Below are 17020 nucleotides of genomic sequence, written 5' to 3' on the forward strand. Positions count from 1 at the left end.
TCTGTCTCGTAACATTCCGTTATTATCTCATAGCGTGATGAATGTGCAGGTCACAACTTGTCCGTGAGAGCGTTTTGGAGTTGTTGGATTGTGTATTTTGTGAATTTGATGAGGGAAACCAAGAAATCCCATTAGCCTCTGTAGCGTAGCTCTGAGCAGCTCGCGGCTCTGCTCCGCCGTTCTAAAAATAGCTTGCACTGACAATTAAAGGTAACGAACCTACTCCTATGACTAGAGGGATTATGGCAATGGGCCAATTTGCCAAAATGTTGAACTATCCCTTTAATGTAGAGTTGTGAAAATGTCTCTTTGTCGAACATTATGGTTCATGAGAATATTTTATGGACTTTACATTCAAAAATTGCAGTCAGTCTGCTGTCCAGTAAAACAGCAGTCTCTGCTGTGCAGTGAGCAATGACATCACAGCTGAGGTCCAGTTATTTCCGAAATTCAAACTTTTAAAAATATTTTCAGTCTTTCCCTTTACTCCCCTACACTGTCGATAAATTATCAGTCATTTGACATGTATGTTCTTCTAACTCCAGAAAAAAGAAGCAGGATGAGGAGGAAGCAGAACAGAAGAGGAAAGCAACAGAAACGGCGTACCAAGGTAGATGAAGTCTGCACACTGAAGGTTTTATTTAGAAAAATGTCAGTTTTTTTTTCCTCTGGAGATCTAACATCTTGGATCATTTTGGTATTTACTACTGTGAACTTCACACTTAACTTTACGAAAGGTCACTGTGTCATTCCTCCCACACTGCCTGGCATACTGCGACGGAGCTGCATCACAACATAATAAACTAACAAGTTTCCGAGGTGTGAGAGCTTTATCTGCCACCTTGCCAAGATAACCGTTCTCAGTGCTGTGTAGGTTTATGACATTGTTAAGAACATAGAGGAACTGATGTAAGACTGCAGACACATTACTAATGATGAACAGCTTTCTGTCTATTTATATCTGTGAAAGAGTAGATTAAATAGAACATGACATCAGATTAAAACCAACAAAGGAGACAAAGAGGGACCGGGAGTTTCTCATATTTATATTCCAGTGTAGACTTTCTCAGTATTAAAGCAATAAATCTCCAACGACCCGAACACTTTGCCCGGGCCTCTTCCTGGAATTTTTTTTTCTTTCTTGTTCAAACAAAGGCTTGTTTCTCTGAGGTGCTTGCGTTGGAAAGACAGTTTTATCGCATGATGCCTCGCTCATTTCTGTTTTGCAGTTTTTCTTGTCTCTAATTCCTTGAACCGAGCGCCTTCACAAAATGGACTCATTCTCTCCGTCACCTTGTCTGACCCTCTCTCTACGTCACAGCTCGTCAGGCGGTGAAAAACACACCTAAGCGTCTGCCCAGTGTAACCGTACGCTCTCCTCTGGGTGCCAGCCCACCGACGCTGGATTCTCAGGCTGACTCCTCAGCCCCCACGCCGCCCATGGACACAGGAGGAGGAGGAGGCGGCGGCGGCGGCGGCTCCGACGACGCCACCACAACCACCACCCACTCAGTTGTAAGAACAAACTCATGTAGCAGTGATAATCAAACAAGAAAACTGAGCTTTTCTTTGTCAAGTAAAGACATTGTCCAAGATCCAGTTTTACCGACTTGGAACATGAAATGAACGTAACAGTTCTCACCGGTTCTTCATTTGACAGATTTCAGGCTGAATTGAAACAGATTTGGGGGCTGTCACATGTACTGTAAATCAGTGTCAGTTACATTAGATTGCTTTGTTTCTATTTAGGATGATATCTTGACTTTGCCTTTCCACAAAATTACCTCCAAATTATTTTTTTGTCTCATCATGAGTCCGTGGCTCAGGCTGATCTCACATTATGGTGTTTTTGGCAAAGCCGGCACCAGCTGGGACGAAGAGTTGACAACACTGTGGCTGCCTGTGCCAACTCATTCTTCTTTCCTGCCTTTGCCACCAGGCCCAGGGGGTGGGAGTGTTTCTACCAGCAGCGGACCCTCCAGGCCCCGGGCCCAAAGACGGAGGCCTGGCTGCTCTTGTAGATGACTCGCCACAGAAGAGGCTCCTGGCCCAGAAGGCCACGCCGCCGCCTTCACCTCTTCTGTCAGAGCTGCTGAAAAAAGGCAACCTGATCTCAGCTAGCCCACGCCTGGTAGGTGGCACTGAAGCTTGGATGATGACGTCCAAAAAGCTATAAGAAAACCAAAAAGATGAAAGGCAACAAAACTATCTCAAAGTTTCTGTACTTAATTTGTTGAGAGTACCTTGCCTTCATCAGCCTTCGTTAAGTGACTTATTCCATTTCCACGTTTTCCCATATTCCATGTTGTAAACTGCTTTCCTTGTCTCTACACAATCTATCGCACGTCTGCCCTTCCTGGGTGAGGGATCCCTCCTCTGAAGTTTCTCCTGGGGTTATTCTCTGTTAAAAGGGTTTTCTATGGAGTATTTCCTCAGTCGATGTGAGGGTCTAAGGGCAGGAGATGTTGTTATGATGCTGTGTAAAACCCTTTGAGACAAACCGTTGGTAAAAATGGGCTATACAAATAAATTGGCCTTGTCAGTACTAAAGGGAATCAGAATTTCACATTTGACTGGCTAAAACCAGTGACAAATATGAAATATGTATTTGTTTAGCTCAGGAATAAAACCTCACTTGTGGCTTTTTTTGTTTGTTTGTTAATTTGTTGTTGTCAGGTTGCAGAGGGAGACTCTACTGGAAACCTCACTAATGGACTACAGATGGCCACAGCAGCCACTGCCTTACCAGCTGGCCACGAGGTCATCACAGGTAAACATATATAACTAACTACTCATACGTGCAAACACAGGCACATTTCCTGCTTTGGTGAGTGTGTTGTTGAGAAATGTCTTAAGCCAGGGACACACCGGCCCCACCGTCGGGCGTCGGACGGCGTCGGGAGCTCGTCTGTTTGGTGTGTTCCTCTCCGTCGGGGAGCGTCGGGTCTTGTCAGGTCTCGTCGGGGCTGATTGATTGATTGGCTGTGTGCTAGCTATGGCGATTCTGATTGGCGGTGCCCTAAGCAAATCAGCGCGGTGTGTGTGGGAGGGACGGAAGTGACCACAGTAAACAAACGGTGTCCTAGCCTGTCCTACAGTAAAAATGGTATACAAAATAAAAAGAGGAGTAAAGCAATATATTAAGCGGCAATATATATATTTAAACATCAAAGATGTTCAATCAAACCCACATAGTTTGAAACAACGTTCAAAACACACACAGCTCACAACTAAGCATATAAAGCCAGCTAGCTTAATGCTAACGTACAATGTAAAACACCATAGACGGGCTAAGAGCTATCGCCAATTCGCGGCGACCGAGCCACAGCAGTAAGCTGCTAAAAATTGTTTTAATTTTGGCTTTAGTGCTGTTAACACGTGGCTGGTTAAATTGTTTTTGGGAGATTAATGTTGGTCTCATTGATGAAATTTAACAACTGTGGCAGTGGCATTAGTTTGTTTGAATGAAAAGTGAGCAGGACTGCCTCTGGGCTACGTACTGAAATCACCACATTTACATAAATAAATACATGTTTTACAATGAACTGATCAGTCTAATACATTTTATTTTGTTGAGTCAACATGGTTACTGTACATGGCAAAGATTATTACTACCACTTTATGACTTAGAATTGGTCTGTATTTCTATGGGGGAGTCCTCGCCACTCAGTAGCTCTGGTCGGCAGTCGGGGCGGTGTGTTTCACTCGTCGGCCAAAGCCATCGGCGTCGGGGCGCGTCGGGACGTGTCGTGGCGGTGTGTTCCTGGCTTTAGTTCCACAAAGAATAAATCCTGGGAAAGCAATACAGCGCCTTTTATTGCTCAGTGGGTAGAACATGATGCACTTGCTTTGTTTGACATTTGGCTGCTGCCATGGGACACACTGTATATTTGAAGATTTTAAAACACGCAGTACATCCTGACTACACAGTGTAGTCAAATACACATCACACAGTCAAAACATGCTTAAAAAACAAGGACAGACACAACTGGCCATCATTGTGACACTGTCTCAACAACATCTCCAGATCAGTTTCCATTATGTCACTTAAAACTTAAATTGCTATGAGGTTTGTATCGTGCGTTGGTGTATATATCTACTCCTCTGTGTGTGTTTGCAGAGGGTGAAGCAGAAGCTGAAGCCGCAGTAAAAGCCGAGCTCAGTGAGGAGACAGGGTTAGTAGAAGAGGACCTCGTAGCGGTGTCTTATATGGGAGACGAACTGGACCTGGAGACAGTGGGAGACATCATCGCCATCATCGAGGAGAAGGTACATTTGCTGCTGTGTCAGAATGTAAAAAAAAAATCACAATTTTTTGTGTCCTGTTAAAGGAATAGTTCAACATTTTGACAAATTGGCCCATTGCCATAATCCCTATAGTCATAGCAGTACCTTTAATTGATAGCTTTCATGTGACGTCACGGCCCGTATGGAACGCCCCCCTGGCGGTCAAAACAATCCACTTCCCCGCTGTCCGCGGATTAGGACAAGGCAGAAAAACACACACTGCTCCCTGCTGCTTCAAAAATACCGGTGTTATGGCCCAACTGGTGTCTGATTTAACTGGTTACCGAACCGAACAACAGCTGTGCTGCACTTCCGTCCGCAGATTTGTCACAAATTCACAAATCAAGCCGCAGTTCACATGTTACTGCAGCCAATATGCGTCTGTGAGTGAACCTGTTCCGCCAATCTACGGACAGTCAGCGCCACACTACTCTCACTAGTCTGCACAACACTGCACACTATGACAAAGCCTGTCATGTTAAAGTTACGAACTAATGGAAAACACTCTGAAAATACGCTAAACAACACCGGTCATCGTCCTCGCCGCGCCGCGGTCGGTCCCGACCCTCGTTACCGTGTCGCTGCCGCCGCGGGCGGTACTGTTGCCGGTGTCCGGTGGCGGGCGGTCCCGCCGGGTTACCATCGCCGCCGCCGCCGGTCCCGCTGCTGTCGGACCGCCGTCATCGTTGCCGTCGGTAGCGGTGCGTAGCAAAGCTCCGGGGGGTAAAGAGGGGGCAGCTGGTCACCGTGCAGCCCAGCTAAGGGCTCTGGTTTGTGGGTGAGAGGAGCAGGGAGCCTGGGCTCAGTGGGCTGGAGCTCAGACTGTGGAGCTCAGCGGAGCTGCGGTACCAGGACGGTGTTCCCGTACAGGAAAGTTACAGGTACATTTCTACCACTTCAATGAGTTCAGAAACATTATTTTAAGATAAAAAAAAACTACAAAATGGGGCTTTTAATCAGAAACCAGTTAAGCCATAATACCGGAGGTATTGGTTGCAAGCGGTGGAGGATGATGGATTCTCCACCAGGTAAATGTAAACATCGTCCAACTGGAGCTTCGGCAGGGAACTGGTCATTTTAAACAGCTCGTATACAGCAGCTGGTGTTGAATATGGGTCACAAGTGCCCAAAACTTCAAAGTTGTTTTTATATCTTTCTTTCTCGGCCGCTGACAGATGATTTAAGTCATTACTCGGTTTAGTCCGGGAGCCAAAGCCTGATTTTTTGATGAACCTTGTTTCGTCTGATAAAGTTTTTTTCTCTGCTGTTTCTTGTAGCTGGGGGGTTCCTCTTCAAAATCCAAGAGGGTGCCCGGTGATATCCCTTGAGCATTTTTAAATATTAACCCTTTGATGCCCAAAGCGCCAAAATCCCAGTATAAATACTGTAAGCCCCAATTTAGTTACTACAAATAGTCATGAGTGTATGATATTTGGCAGGGAGTATCATGAAACATAGGGGAAAGTAAAAAAATAAGTTTCTGGGACCTGCTGCCATGCTATTTAAAAAAATCACCCACAATTTCTCCAGAAAGACACAAAAATGAGTGTCCGTACGACAAATTCTTGTCAAAAATGACATTTTTCTACCACTTTATCTCAAACATCACTGCTTCACATGTATATAATAATAATAATAATAATAATAATAATAATAATAATAATAATAATAATAATAATAATAATAATAATAAGACTTTATTAAGGACACAATCAGAGGTCCATAGGGACTAAAAATACATAAAAGACAGACAATAAAAACATGGCAACAGTTAATGTAAAAGGCCAGTGGCTCCACAGTCTTGAGGAGAACCTTAATGAGCTCTTCTCACCATCACACAGAAACAAAATGATATCATTTCTAGAGGCTAATAGCCTGCACATAAATTTATACATAAGATTGCGTATTACAGCAGAGCAGTTTGGCACTCCAACATTAACAAACATCTCACTGGCACTGCACCACCGAGGAAGCTTTAAAAGCATCCTCATGCCATCGTTGTAGGCCACATTTAGTCTCTGCATGTTTTTTTTTTACTGTAAACGCTCCACAAGTGTGCAGTATACAGAGGAGTACAGTATGCTCTAAATAACGCTACCTTGACATTACTAGTACACATACTGAACTTCCGTGCAAGCATGTTGGCCTGCAAGTAAAGCCTCCGACACTGTCTGTTTATGTCTCTATCATCAGACATATCATTTACAATATGATGACCAAGATATTTCACTTCATTACATTCTTTAAGAACAGAACCAGATAAAAAGAATTCAGGGAAAACTAATTTCCTATCACCTTTACCTCTGACAATCATAATATTGCTCTTAGTTGCATTGTATTTGATGTCAAAGTCGAGGCCGTATTGTGAACATATTTTCAATAACTGTTGTAAGCCAGCACTATATGGGCAAAAAATTACTAAATCGTCAGCATACATAAGATGATTAATTAACATAGAGCCAACCATACACCCTGTATTACATACATTCAGTTGCTGTGACAAGTCATCCATATATACATTGAAAAGGAACGGGGACAGTATACCACCCTGTCTCACCCCATTACTAACTCGGAAAGGTTCTGACACAGAATTTCCCCATTTTATCTGAAAAGTCTGTTGAGCATACCAGTAGACAAGAATTCTTAAAATCCATGTTGGGACCCCTCTAACACGCAATTTATTAAACAATTTATCATGATTAATGCGGTCAAAGGCCTTGGAGGCATCTATAAAACACATAAATATTGTTGAGTTCTGTCTATTATATTTGTCTAAAATTTCTTTCAAAGCAAAAATGCACATGTCAGTACCATGTTTCTGTTTAAAACCAAACTGGTTGTCACTTGTGATTATGTACTCTTCCAGCCTATTGAGGAGGATTTTCTCCACAATTTTTGATAATATGCTAGCCAATGCAATTGGCCTGTAGTTCTCCAAACTGTTTATTTTGCCTGCTTTGTTTTTAACTACAGGCACTAATGTATCCCAAGTTTGTAAGCTTCAATTTGTGCCCAGGATGACCTTTCTGTCTCAAAAGTTGCACTTGCTATGGCTGGAAATTGTCACTATACCCCAGATCAAACAAAACGGAATGTTTGGTCTGATGGTCATTCCAAGTGTCACTTTCCAATGGTTAATGAAGAAATCTGAATGTCAAAAGGTCAACAGAGATTGAGGTTTTTATTTTGAGTCTGATTTATATTATTATTATTATTATTATTATTATTATTATTATTATTATTATTATTATTATTATTATTATTATTATTATTATTATTATTATTCATGTATTTAATTAATTTTGATTTGATTCTGCAAAGACAATGCAAATAACTCTCTTTTGCTCAAGCATCTGCATGGCGTTTATTACCAACAACAATAACGCTCTCTTGAGCATCCCACATGGAAACCTTTCCATGCATATGCATGGGGTTTTGCTCTTGCAGCCACACCTGATCACCTCTAGAATGTAGTCTGGGACAAGTTTGGCATCTTCTGGTAGATGGGTTGGGATCAGTGGCCTGTTGCATGAATCTTTTTTTATCCAAATTCCTCTGGGTTCAGTGCTGGTGGCAGGTTTATTTGGTCCAAAGAAGTGCTGATCCATCAATGACAGTGACATCTGCATCACCAGCATTCCTCTTGGAGACTTTAACCTGGAGTGACTTCTTCAGTGTGGACTCTGCTTTACAAATTCGCATTAAGATTTCGATTTTTTTTTATTTGCATTAAGTCTCCAAGGGGAATGCCAGTGATGTCCTAAAAGCTGGGTACGAGCTATCAGCCATTGGTAACATAGATGCACCATTCCAGCAAGTCCTCGACTAAGCCATTGCCTTCATCTCTGCCTGTTATGGCATAAAGGAGAGCATGGACACACACAGCGTGGTCACACACAAGGCTATTTGTCAGGGGGAAAAAGAATGGAAAAGGACATATGTCTGCTCCAAACCTAGCTGCTCTCCCACCAGCAAAAGAGGCCTTCTTGAGTATGTTAAGAGGCCCCACTTTCAGGCAATGTTGTGGTGGTGAAGTAATAATATTAATAATATAATTGTCTATAGCACTTATCGGAATTAAAATTACAAAGTGCTTCATATTTACAACAATAGTAAACAAATAGATAAATAACAATTTAAAAACGAGTACAATAAAATTAGCAGCAAATACTATACAATAAAGTTACAGTAGGAAAAGGGAAGGCCAATCGATAAAAGTGAGTTTTAAGAAGGGATTTAAAAGAAGATACTGAGGTTGCCTGCCTGAGATCCAAGGGGAGAGAGTTCCAAAGTTGGCGAGCACGGACTGCAAATGCCCGGTCACCCTTTGAGATAAGACGGGATTTTGGGATGCATGGGACTGTGACAATTGACGGTCCTGTCACTATGCCTCCAATTGATCATGTGCCCTGGCTACTTGGCTACAGGGATGTCCCTTTGGTCGAATGGTCAGCACACATGACTACCACAGGACATTGGAAGATCCGGGACTTAATGGGACTTAGAGCTGTGTGTCATCTGCGTAACAATGGAAATTAATGTTGTGTAACTTGCAGATAATTTGTCAGAGGGGGAGCATATAAATAGTGAATAAAAGGGGACCAAGAATTGACCCTTGGGGGATCCTGCAGAGGAGGGGAGAGTGAGAAGAGGAGGCCTCGCCAAGTCTGGAGAAGGAGCTACCTGTTAATGTTCTTGGGGACAACGGATGGAAATTAGCCTTTGGCTACACTCTGGCTTGCTTATATCTTATTCCTAGTGAAGAAATGTTCATTAGCATGCATTGTCCCTCCCAAATAAATAAAAGTAGTGAACCAGTCCAGAGCCACATCGCTGACACCAACTACATTTTTCAAATTGGTTAAAAGCACATTATGGTCAACTGTGTCAAAAGCTGAGCTTAGGTCAAGGAGGATTAGGATGGAGTACCTTCCAGAATCAACTGCAAGCATAAGGTCATTTGTGACTTGGACCAGAGCAGCCTCCGTGCTATGATGGGCATGGTAACCGGATTGAAATTTCTCGAACATATCATTCTGGTTTATAAAAGAATTTAGTTGTATAAAAATAATTTTCTCTTAAATCTTTGGCAACTTAGAAATGGGTCTAAAATTTTCCAGAGCACCAGGGTCACCTGGTGAGCAGGGTGAACAGTGGCATGTTCAAAGGGAGATGGAAACATACCAGTGGATAGTGAGAAATTTATAATAAGTTAAAATATCAGGACCAACTGATGCAGGGATACAGTCTAGGGAGCAGGTGGTTGATCTCAACTGCATCTGAACAGAGAAACTTCACCAAAGTGGGTAAGAGTTGGGCGTGGAAAAGGGCCAACATCAGCCTCAGTTTCCATGGCTACATTTCCGAGGTGCTGCCAGATCTTTACTGTTTTGTTGGTAAAATACATTAAGAATTCTTCGTATCTCTCGGAGGAGGAGTCACAAGGCTCACTAGGAGGAGGCTGGGTTAGAGAATTCATAGTTTTAAAAAGAGTCCTGGGGTTGTGTCCTTGTCTGGCAGTGGGATTGAAGAAGTAATTGGTTCTGGCTTCATTGACTCTGTGTTGATAAAGGAGCATCAGCTATCTTAGGGATGCCAGGGAAACACTGAGTTTGTCTTTCTTCCACCTTCTTTCAGATCTTCTACACTGCCTTTTCAGAATCCTAAGGTCCTCATTTAGCCATGGTAAATGGGAGGATTTTGATCTTTTAACACTGACAGGTGCTATGGTGTCTAAGATCCTGGTACAAGAACTGTTAAAAACATGGACGAAATCCTCAATATTGAAATCAGATCTCCTTTCGTGCTGAGGGCCAGCAGTTGAGGCAGCAAATTCATGACAGAACTGAGGAACAAGGCATGAATTAAGGGGGCGGGATCGATGTAGGACCAGAGGTAACGGATCGGGAGATACGTAGCATTGTGATCAGAAATCTCAATATAAACCTGCATGTCACCAGCACTGAACCCAGAGGAATTTGGATAAAAAAGATTCATGCAACAGGTCACTGATCCCAGCCCATCTACCAGAAGATAACAGAAGATGCCAAACTTGTCCCAGACTACATTCTAGAGATGATCAGGTGTGGCTGCAAGAGTAAAACCCCATGCAACTCCAAGAAGTGCAGCGGTAAAGTGCATGGTTTGCCATGTGTGGCAGGATGAAGGAGGTCCCGGGCGGGGTTTGAACCCCAGTCTCCCAGGTAAGAGTCATGCGTGCTGACCATTCGCCCAAAGGGATATGGTCATCGCACATGACTCTTACCCGGGAGACTGGGGTTCAAACCCCGCCCGGGCCCTCCTTCATCCTGCCACATTCTAGCGTTGTTGGCAGGATCCATGTAGCACCAGTGGTGGGTCCATGGATTCCTAATGGGTGGCAGCCTGCGTGGAGCACAAGGACGTGCTTGTGAAAAGAGGAGGAGAGATGTGACAGTTGACGGTCATGCGCCCTGGCTACTGTCCTGCCACACATGCACAATGTTGTGTGCATGCTTCCATGTGGGAAGCTCAAGAGAGCGTAATTGTTGTTGGTATTAAATGCCACACAGATGCCTGAGCAAAAGAGAGTTATTGAAGTACAGAGTGGTCTCTGGCGCAACTTCACCAACCCACAAGGTGCATGGAAAGTGCCTATATCTACCCTCCTAGAGTTTTTACAGTTTTTGAATGACAGTTTTGCAGGTTTAAAAAATTCACCCTTAATTATAGCCTTGAAGAAATCAGCTTCCTTGATATTAATGTGACTAAAAAAGACAATGTCCTCTCTTCCTCTCTCTACAAAAAACCTACAGATCGCAACACACTTCTTCATGCTGCAAGTTTTCATCCAATTCCTCTCAAAAAGAAGTCCGCCATTTAGTCAACTTGTCAGACTAAAACGAATTTGTGCTGTCCCAGAACATTATAAAAAAAGTAAAGATGAGATGCTCACTAAATTTAGAGAGAGGAATTATCCAGAAGATTGGCTAGTAAATGCAGAAACAAAGGTAGACCTAAAAGGCAGAGATGCATACCTACAAACAAATAAATCAACAAAATCTGAGCCGAGCCGTGTATTCTGCACTACATTCACACCCAAAACAAAAAATATTAAAAGTGTAATTTTAAAACATTGGCATATCCTCCAAAATGACTCATCTTTAAAAAGCACTTTTCTGACGCACCCATGGTCACTTTTAAAAGAGGAAGAAATATAAAGGACAGAATAGTCAAAGCATACCAGCCTAACGTCACAAACAGCAGACTTGTCATTTTAGATGTGGTACCTGCATAAACTGTCAATTCACCAAAAATATTAAACAATTGAATCACCCTGTCACTGATAAAATGGTTAATATTACGGACTTGGTAACATGTAAATCTAAAAATGTGGTGTATCTGTAGGCATTGCCTTTGCAGAATCAAATCTAAATAATTAAATACATGAATAATAATAATAATAATAATAATAATAATAATAATAATAATAATAACAATAAATCAGAGTCAAAATAAAAACCTAGTCTAATACATACCCTCAATCTCTGTTGACCTTTTGACATTCAGATTTCTTCATTAACCATTGGAAAGTGACACTTGGAATGACCATCAGACCAAACATTCCGTTTTGTTTGATCTGGGGTATAGTGACAATTTCCAGCCATAGCAAGTGCAACTTTTGAGACAGAAAGGTCATCCTGGGCACAAATTGAAGCTTACAAACTTGGGAAGTTTTCTATGTGAAGCAGTGATGTTTGAGAAAAATGTCATTTTTGACAAGAATTTGTCGTACGGACACTCATTTTTGTGTCTTTCTGGAGAAATTGTGGGTGATTTTTTTTTAATAGCATGGCAGCAGGTCCCAGAAACGTATTTTTTTACTTTCCCCTATGTTTCATGATACTCCCTGCCAAATATCATACAATCATGACTATTTGTAGTAACTAAATCGGGGCTTACAGTATTTATACTGGGATTTTGGCGCTTTGGGCATCAAAGGGTTAATATTTAAAAATGCTCAAGGTATATCACCGGGCACCCTCTTGGATTTTGAAGAGGAACCCCCCAGCTACAAGAAACAGCAGAGAAAAAAACTTTATCAGACGAAACAAGGTTCAACCCCACGGCTCCCGGACTAGTTGTTTGTCCATAGAAAGTCCATTGCGGGGCCACTTTGGAATGTTGCTTTTTGACCGCCAGGGCCCTGGGACGTGACGTCAGTGAAAGCTATCAATTGTCGGTGCAAGCTATTTTTAGAACGACGGAGCAGAGCCACAAGCTGCTCAGAGCTACGCTCGAAGGCTAATGGGATTTCTTGGTTTCTCTCATCAAATTCATCAAATACACAATCCAACAACTCCAAAATGCTCTTGTGGACAAGTTGTGACCTGCACATTCACCACGCTATGAGATAATAATGGAACGTTACAGTTGCCCTCGACAGGAACACGCATCAACTATGGTTGAACTATCCCTTTTTAAAATAGTCTTAAAAATAGTGGAACGCGCATCAGCGGTTCTGCATGAATTTACCTCGAAAGTAACGTTCTGTTATTATCTCATAGCGTGGTGAATGTGCAGGTCACAACTTGTCCACCAGAGCGTTTTGGAGTTGTTGGATTGTGTATTTGATGAGTTTGATGAGGGAAATCAAGAAATTCCATGAGCCTCCGTAGCGTAGCTCTGAGCAGCTCACGGCTCTGCTCCGCCGTTCTAAAAATAGCTTGCACCGACAATTAAAGGTAACAAACCTACTCCTGAGACTGTAGGGAAGAGAAGAAACAAGTTCAGAAATGAGAAGCACCCTCATCAGAGCTAATTCTGTACAAAACCCCTTAGTCTGCAAGTTCTTTATTTAACATTTTTGTGCCTTTTCCGTCGGCTGACGTTTATATTAGTTGTTTAAACATCAAACGTTCTGCCCAGGTCGATGACTCTGTGGAGGCTCTGGATGCCGCAGCGGTGGAGGCGGCACTTTCTCTGTGTGAAGAGGCTGTTTCAGAGGGACACACTCTCCCCGGCCCCTGGGAGACGCAGGAGCTCAAGACGTCAGATCCTGCGCCCGCGGTCCAAGAACCCAACCCCACACAGGAGCCTCAGGACGTGGCCACGATGTCGGCACCGACTCCCGTGAGCACAGAGACCCAGAACCAACCAGAGACTAAAAGAGAGGAGGCCATCAAGGGAAAGTGCGAAGGACCTGAGGTGACAGGAAGCGACGTCACTTCTTCCGTCACCTCGGACGACGGCGCCACAGGGATTGAGGTTACAGAGGACGGCGCCGGAAAGGAGGCGACTGAAGCTACGGTGAAGAGTGAAGCAGAGGAGTGGAGCCAGCCTGAGCCCAACCCACCGTGCCTAGGTGAGTGTTGTGTGTACACACACACACACAGACACACAAACGATGCTTTTATATTTATGTTTTTAATCTTCTTTCATTTCATTTTGACCCACAGACTCTGAGGACAGCTCTGTGTCTGGAAAAGAGTCCAAGGTAACACACGTTTGCAGACTTGGACATACAAACATCTTTAAATTGCACTTGTTTGACTTTTTTTGTGTTTATTTTGTCCCCAGGAGGTGAAGGAGGAGGAGGCGGGCAGCGAGGGTGACCCTGAAGAAGGAATGGAGCTGAAGGAGGAGTGTGGCGAGGGGCCCTATCTGTCAGAGGTGGAGCGGGCCGCCAGCGAGAGTGAGGACGGGTACGGCCCACCCTCTCAGCGCTACACGGCTGATTCGCTGGCCAGCAGCCCGGCCTCTTCGTCCCAGCTGTAGGTGTCATTCCCGGCTGCAGGAGTGATGTGATAATTGTGATAATCCCCATTTTATTATTTGCTGAGTACCGGTTACTTCAGCGCAATGGCCTGAGATAACCCCCCCCCCCTCACTGCATTCAAAGTGAACTGCTGTGTTAAAACTAGATAAAGCTCAGCTGGCATTTGTCATGAATATTTATGTCATGACCTCTGAATCACATTAGACTCCATTTCTCTGAGCGAAGCAGTCTGTGACTGCTGACATCCCAAATTCTAACATGTGCGTTTGTCTCTCTGCCACTTGGGGTTTCTCTTCTGCTTTCAATTTCCATCCACCGTCGACCTAACAATCCTCTCTTCATGTCCCACTCACGTCCTCTCCGCTGCCTCTGTCCTGCTCTGTCTTTGTGTATCAGGTCGACATGTGGCGAGGACCAGGAGGCCGTGCAGGCGCAGAAGATCTGGAAGAAAGCCATCATGCTGGTGTGGAGAGCAGCAGCCAACCACAGGTGGAGCCTCTTGGCCTTAACAATCAACCAGTCTTTGTCTCAACACTTGAGCAGCACCTCTCAGTCAGTTTCAGTGGGAGTTTGACAGAAAAGGCCAATAGTTATTCAGGAATATTGATATACATCTGAACCAATATTAATGAGCTATATACGGTCTGTTCATTCAGCATAATACCATCGTAACAAATGTAGAGCTGTATCCAAGAAGCACAACCTACTCCTTATATACGGCTTTAACAAGACGCTCAAGTGTCTATTGTTGAGTCCATTGAGCTATATTTTATCTTTCAACATGATAGCACTTAGTATTTGTTATCTATGAATACATCTATATACAGTTGGATGTCAAAAGAATCAATATCTCATGTAATTTCTATGTAATGCGATGTAGAATGTGAACTCCCTCTTAAAGTGATTAAAACCCAAACGACACAGCTAACACGACCTTGATCTGCTCATCACCAAAGCGTTTTTCTTGTGGGTGAAACAGAAAAGGGCAGAAGAGTCATGCTCACCACAGTCTTGGCTAGTAGCCAATAGCAGCCAAGAAACAAGTTCAGAAATGAGAAGCACCCTCATCAGAGCTAATTCTGTACAAAACCCCTTAGTCTGCAAGTTCTTTATTTAACATTTTTGTGCCTTTTCCGTCGGCTGACGTTGCAGTGTTTTAAAGATTAGATGGCAATTTCCACTTTTTCTCCTCAAAGACCCTGTGTGCACAGTGAAACTGATTTATCACCTCTTTGGAGAAATAAAGATTGTAGTCACAGGAAACAGTCTGCAGTAGAGGATCTCACTGCTGCTGCACTGGAGGGAAATTTACTGTTGTTGCTTTTTCCCCCTGTGTCTCCCAGGTATGCCAGTGTCTTCCTGCAGCCTGTGTCAGATGACATTGCCCCCGGTTACCACAGCATCGTTCACAGGTCAGACCTCACACACACATACACTGACTTGTTTTTTCAAAACTTACAGGCTGTTACACTGGTTCAAAGAAATTCATACGTTTTTATTCCTAGAAGCCTGTGTGTTAATGTTTTTGAGAACCTAACGTACGTGTGTTACAGTCGACCCTCTACAAAATTCATCTTTGTAGTTAATACTAATGCAATTCTCTTAAAGGTGTACAGAAATGGCCGTTTGTCCTGTTTGTCGCGCCGAGTTGTCACAAGCTGCAAGACGAGTTTACCCGAGTGAGGAAAACAAATTTGATTGGTCGTTATCGAGCGGGCGGGATATTCAAAGCTTGGGGCGAGCCCGAGCTCCGTGTGTGTGTGTGTGTCTCAGACGTTTGAATGACGGATTACGGGCCCAATATCAGTGGCTGGTGAATTGTGTGCAGGCTGACGTATAATCCGTGCGCCTGCATTATCCAATGCGAAAAAAAAATACACACTTTCATCCCGGATTTACTCAAAAATAGAATTTTGCACAAAGTTTGGCATACATCGTCTGATAGATGAGTTATTACACTAATTTTATGACCCAGAGTGGGCTCAAATTCAATTTTCTTTTCTGTACACCTTTAAACAGCAGATAATACAGTTGACTGTTCATAGTAGACACAAACTTTTTTATTTCTTTTCTTTTTTTTTTATTATTGGCAACCAGAGAGTCAGAAATAATAAAACACTATCAAATTAATCATAATTACCAATAAAATTTTCAATTCATATAAGGCAAAAGTGAGGGAAAAGGAAAACCGGATGGAAACTAGCACTAGCTGCTACAATCAGGCACATTTACATGTTTTTATATGTCCATTAATGTGCATTGTCCCACCCAAATAAACCAATAAAAAAAAACCAACACAAACACAACCTTTAATAAAACGCCTCCCTCTGCTCCGTGACTCCACCGCCCGTTCCGTTTCAGACCCATGGACCTTTCGGCTATAAAGAAGAACATCGAGTCCGGTGTGATCCGCACCACGGCCGAGTTCCAGCGAGACATCATGCTGATGTTTCAGAACGCCGTCATGTACAACTCGTCGGACCACGACGTGTACCACATGGCGCTGGAGATGCAGCGCGACGTCCTGGAGCACGTGCAGCAGTTCCTCGCCACGCAGCTCATCATGCAAACGTCAGAGAGCGCCATCTCCGCCAAGAGCCTCCGCGGGAGGGAGGGAAACCGTAAACCAGGAGAGCCGGCTGAGAAGGTGGGTTGGACCTGTTGGGAGGGAGTGAACGTTTCTCCAGGTGTCAAACGGGTGTCAACCTGATAAAGAAATAGAAAAAGAGTCCTGAAGCTCAACTGTGGCATGCGTTCAGTGTGAAAATATCAAAATATCAACAGTGTATTTGAACCAGCGTGTGGAGGCGCTGTAGCAAAATCATCGAGTCTTTGTTTGTTTTTAACGTTGCAGTCTCAGTTTCCCTGAGTTAGGAACGGAGACATGAGAAACATGTCCAGGGAAAGTTGGCAACCCACTCCTCTTCTTCATTATCCAGCCGTCTACACTGACCTTGGGAACCAGCACTTGTATTG

General features: G+C 43.4%; 1 protein-coding gene across 2 annotated transcripts in view; it reads left to right on the forward strand.

The window, feature by feature from the left end:
• brd8b (bromodomain containing 8b) overlaps positions 1-17020 on the forward strand; it is a 28311-nt gene that overhangs the window by 5826 nt on the left and 5465 nt on the right. For both annotated transcript variants that reach the window (XM_083980202.1, XM_083980203.1), the window contains exons 7-17: positions 546-610; positions 1322-1515; positions 1940-2131; positions 2677-2770; positions 4121-4269; positions 13195-13630; positions 13725-13762; positions 13846-14039; positions 14441-14533; positions 15388-15456; positions 16406-16691. In XM_083980202.1, the coding sequence (XP_083836328.1) occupies positions 546-610; positions 1322-1515; positions 1940-2131; positions 2677-2770; positions 4121-4269; positions 13195-13630; positions 13725-13762; positions 13846-14039; positions 14441-14533; positions 15388-15456; positions 16406-16691 (1810 nt within the window). The remainder of the gene's footprint in view (positions 1-545; positions 611-1321; positions 1516-1939; positions 2132-2676; positions 2771-4120; positions 4270-13194; positions 13631-13724; positions 13763-13845; positions 14040-14440; positions 14534-15387; positions 15457-16405; positions 16692-17020) is intronic.

The sequence above is a fragment of the Trachurus trachurus genome, assembly GCF_905171665.1.
Source record: "Trachurus trachurus genome assembly, chromosome: 10".
Taxonomy (NCBI): domain Eukaryota; kingdom Metazoa; phylum Chordata; class Actinopteri; order Carangiformes; family Carangidae; genus Trachurus; species Trachurus trachurus.